The sequence below is a fragment of the Solanum lycopersicum genome, chromosome 1, assembly GCF_036512215.1.
Source record: "Solanum lycopersicum chromosome 1, SLM_r2.1".
NCBI lineage: Eukaryota > Viridiplantae > Streptophyta > Magnoliopsida > Solanales > Solanaceae > Solanum > Solanum lycopersicum.
The window spans coordinates 84,794,457-84,799,165 of NC_090800.1; the positions used below are offsets into that span (position 1 = coordinate 84,794,457).

At 28.9% G+C, this 4,709-nt stretch overlaps 1 protein-coding gene across 1 annotated transcript; it reads right to left on the minus strand.

The window, feature by feature from the left end:
* Nucleotides 1–2,573: 2,573 nt before the first annotated feature.
* LOC101253938 (histidine-containing phosphotransfer protein 1) lies at nucleotides 2,574–4,487 on the minus strand. The gene is made up of 6 exons (XM_004230107.5): nucleotides 4,086–4,487; nucleotides 3,748–3,878; nucleotides 3,471–3,539; nucleotides 3,222–3,293; nucleotides 2,984–3,056; nucleotides 2,574–2,883 (listed from the first exon to the last, which is right to left on the minus strand). The coding sequence occupies exons 1-6, from the start codon at nucleotides 4,137–4,139 to the stop codon at nucleotides 2,836–2,838; spliced, it is 447 nt and encodes a 148-aa protein (XP_004230155.1). The 5' UTR covers nucleotides 4,140–4,487; the 3' UTR covers nucleotides 2,574–2,835.
* Between the last annotated feature and the right edge of the window lie 222 nt (nucleotides 4,488–4,709).

Below are 4,709 nucleotides of genomic sequence, written 5' to 3' on the forward strand. Positions count from 1 at the left end.
TATTGCAATGTTGGCACTGTCTAATACATGAGGTGACTTTTTTGTTGGTCAACTGGAAAGTGTTACTTATTATGATTAGTGGAGTGTAGTTCTGAAAAAATTATAGTATTTGAATGTAAGTAGCGCGAAGGTGGAACCTATTCATCAATTAAATGAGTGAAAATCATACTAAACTATATGTTTGGCCACAGATTTTGCCTCAACCAAAAAGATCTCAAAGAAGTGTTTGTCTATCAAATTAAACCATTATTTCAAAATATCGTTGGACAGGTTCAAGTCGAGGTTTGTGTAAGCTGATATGTCCTCAACAGAAAAAAGAAAAAGAAAAAAAAGAAGCTTAAATACATGTGTAGAAGCAGTGGTGATTTGAGAATAGAGACAAAATAAGCTGTCTGTCTTTTGGTGACCTTTATGAATCTAGTCCTATAGTGTCAAACTAGTGAAGAACTCACTGGCAAAACTGCTTCTTTGCTCCCTTCCCCTTTCTATTTAGTTTAAATTTAAATAAATTATATATGGCTCAAGATAGTGGCGTTTTCTTTTATATAATTTGAGTAAAACAAAAAGATTTTGCAAATATGTCATGTTTAAAAAATGCTTAAGAGGGATTTAACAAAAAAAAAACAAAAACGAATTGACTGGTCACAGACATAGATTTTGGAAATATGGATACAGATATTGACTTGTTAGGAGAAAGAGTCCAGTTGGCGGTGATTGCTATTTGGATGTATTGAAGGGGACCATTTTTCAAAACCAACAAAATCAATCAGGTGAACTTTTGTTTTTTCTTTTATTTTCTTAGAGACCAAAGTGGGTGAGCTCACTATTTCTTTAAGAAAAAAAAAACGTGAATCTGTACGCGAATCTTACTCTTATCTTAGTGAAGCTAGAGAGGTGATTAAGAAAAATCATGCATCAAAACTCGTATTTGTGTCTAGTCAAACAATGTCATAACACATAATACTCATATTTGTTTTGTCTATTTTTGTGGGTGTCATTTCATGAGGTAAATGTAAATGAATGAAAATTACAGTTTGTAAGAGTGGAAGTCATTGTCATATGGAAGAGAAAAGGTGTCTAATCATGGATAAGGGAATTCGAGTGCTTTTGCGTTAAAATAAAGGGAATAAATAATATTCTGACTATAGAAAAATGTTTGAAATTAGAAATTGAAAAACAGAATAATATTACTATAAAAATAAAAAAAGAACAATATTTGCTACTTCATGAATCATGAACAATAATATATATAACATATAGTATCAAGTTCATTTGATTGAATTGTACAATTTGCCCTTCAAATTGGTTGATGTTTAATTCTTGCCCTTAGCAATCGAGACATAAGTTCTTTAAAAGCGCGCAATAGAACAAGTGGGGAATGACTTTACAAAATCGTGACTATTTTTCAATTATAGACACGTATCGTATTTTTACCCTTTTTCTGGAATGTGGAGTATTTGGGCTGTGAAGATGTGGCCCAAGTATCCTCCACTACATGGTCCTAACTAGATCTAGGCCCAATTCAAAACGCATGAATAAAGGAGAAAATTGTGTATATATAATCAATGAAAAATAAATCAATTTATAATGAATTTTCATAATACATATTAATATACTCATATATCACATGTTATACCAACATGCATGCAGGTATGACGAAAATGACAAAAGGGTTCCATCAATATTCACACTTATATGTATAAAAAATAAATAAATAAGATAATTTCACTAACATCAATGTTCAGATGTATACAAAATAAAAAAAAAGGCCAACAAAGTCATCATTGTTTTGTTATTATTGTTGTTGTTATCGTTCTCCCAGAAAATTATACTAATAGTATAATAGGTAATGGATCACATGCAATTAATATTAGAAAATATATTGTTTGGCTGTACTTTGCACACACACCTAATAGTAGAGTAAGAAATCATCAATAGCCAAATCATAACTTAGTTGACCTTCAATTTTGAAACCACATATGTTCAATGAACCCACAAATAAATAAATAAATAAATATCAACTTTATTTATTTACTTTTAAATAATTTGGAGTAGCAAAATTCAAAGATAAAGAAAAAGAAAGTAGTGTTTCCATGAGTACAAGTGGTCCTAAGAAAAAGACAACATAACTCATAATCGTAAAGTAGAAGAATTAAATTTTATAGTAATGCCAAGGAGCAAGGACGGTGCATCAAATCGAGAATATATCTAATTTATAGCTTGATTTCTCACATTTTAACTGTAATTTTAGCTTAAAAAACTTATTTATAAGTTGATAGTTGTTTAATTATATGCTTAGCACTACAGATTTACAGACAATATTTAAAGAAGATAAAATAGTCTCTCTTTAGACTTTAATAAATAAGATTACTGAAGACATATACTATATCTTATATTTGTCTTCGAACTTGGTTAAGGATATGGTGCACACAATTTTATATTTTGTGTTTAACTATTTTTTTAGAGATGCGGTTTGTTTCTCGATAGAATAATTCGAAAGATTATTATATATCTGTTTTAATTTGACATCTCTAACATTTGAAACTATTCAAAAATTTTAGTGACATCTTAACTCGATATTAAATGTACACTGACCATGCATATAATCAAGCATTATTAAGTAGAGATTTAACTTATTTACAATAATTCTAACAAAATTAAAGATGATAGCTACACATAAACTACATTAATGAAGTCCTTCTCATCTTCACTTTCATTGCTTATACATTTGAAGCCAATATCATGAACACAATCTAAATTAACATATCCAAATAACTTCTAATTAAAGTTGCCATTAATTAAACATAATTAAATTCCATATATCTCATCAATCATTCACACCACTGGAAATGATCCTCCGGCATCCACGAATTGTTTCTCCAGCTACAAATTAATCAATTAATTGCAAAAATGAGTCCAAAACACCTCTTCCTCACTTGTTATACAATTAACTAATCATATATAGATGAAAAATGAAAATCACCTTAAATAAAGTTTCAAGCTTGTTCTTGACAAGGGTGTACTCAATTTTCACTTGTTGCAAACATTTTAAGCACCTGCATTCAAATGATACTATTTAGCTTTATTAATTTCAGTAACAACGTATCTAATACAATTTCATAAATTGAGTCCGCAGAGTGCGATATAAACAGATTTTACTTTTAGATTATATAAAAAATTGAAACGAAAACACCAAAAAAAAAAATTAATTTAAAACCTACCCTTCAACATTGCGTTCATCACAATAATTACGGAAGGAAATGCACACTCTTTGAACTCTTTGTGCCCCAATGCTGTAAATTAAAAATAAGAGTTTAAATTATGTACCCTCAACTAATTAGTTAATATATAAAAAAATTATATTATCAAATTTTATCTAATAGATAATTAGAGATACCGTGAGTTAAAATAGGTTTAATAATAGTAAAAAAAAAAAAAGAAAATCTTAATATACAAAAAAAAATATTTACCTAGAGCTGCTACCTTTCAGCTGATGAACATGAGCATCCAGTTTCTTGAAGTCTACATTAGACTGATTGCTATTTTTACAAACAAAAATTGAAATATTATGTGAGCTTGCTTATATTGTCGATCTTAAATACAAATAAATGCGAAAGCTTACATCTAGCGTAAAACTTGTCAGTTCATAATAAAACAGAGATAATAAGTTCATAAATATGTTTTTCCACCTACATCTCTTCCAGATTTGTATGTAAAAAGGGGAAATTAAACAAATTAATTACTCACAGAGCTTTTGCAAGTTCATTAAGAAGCCTTTCAGAATCTTCAAAGAAAAGGGATACAACTTCCACCACAAAATCAGGATTGCTCTCATCTTGCAGTTGCTGAAGTTGTATAAACTGTTCATCCAGAATTTTCTTCTCACACCCAAAAAATTAAAAAAAAAAAATCAACAAATCATAATAAAACAAAAAATTCAATGCACAGAACATTTCGCACATTGTTTTTTGAAAAGGGAAGTAGTTAAAACAATTTATTTTACTGTTCGAACTCGTAACCTATAGTTCACTCAATCATATGATAAAAAGTTTTATTTACAAATTTAGAGGTTAAGATTATTTTACCTCATTGTACAAGGAAGCAGTGTACTCAGCTAGTTTTCTTTGGATTTGTTCCATGATTTTGCTAAATTCAAGAGTGACTTTCACAAATTAACAGCTTGCTATGCTATTAATGAAAATTGAGAAGTTATATATACTCCTTATTTGTGCATGGAGTAAATTTTTTTTTCCTTGGAAAAGCTACAGCAGGGGCACTCTTTTCTATAACAGAGAAGACTAATATTCAATGAATTTTGCGCATTGATTCACTGTATTTATATTGTCACACTTTATTTTAGTAATTTTTTTTCACCCCCTCACTTTCTGCAATTGTGCTTTTGTTCCTTGTGCATCCTAAATGTCTCCCCTTATTGTTGTTTTTTTGGCAGTTATCTATTTCATTAAAAATATAGTAAAAGCTGTCACAAGATCCAAAATATTTTTTACCATACCCTATTTATTTGTTTCTTCTTTAGTCCTTTTTGTTTTATACTAATTCAATCTCGTATTTCACAGCTTAACTTATTTGAAGTTGAAATTAAAAAAAAAATCGAGAGTACGTCAAGTGAAACATAGTGAGATAATTTAATATTATTAAGTGAAAATCTACAATCAAATACAAATTTCAGATTTTTTATTCTTTTTTCT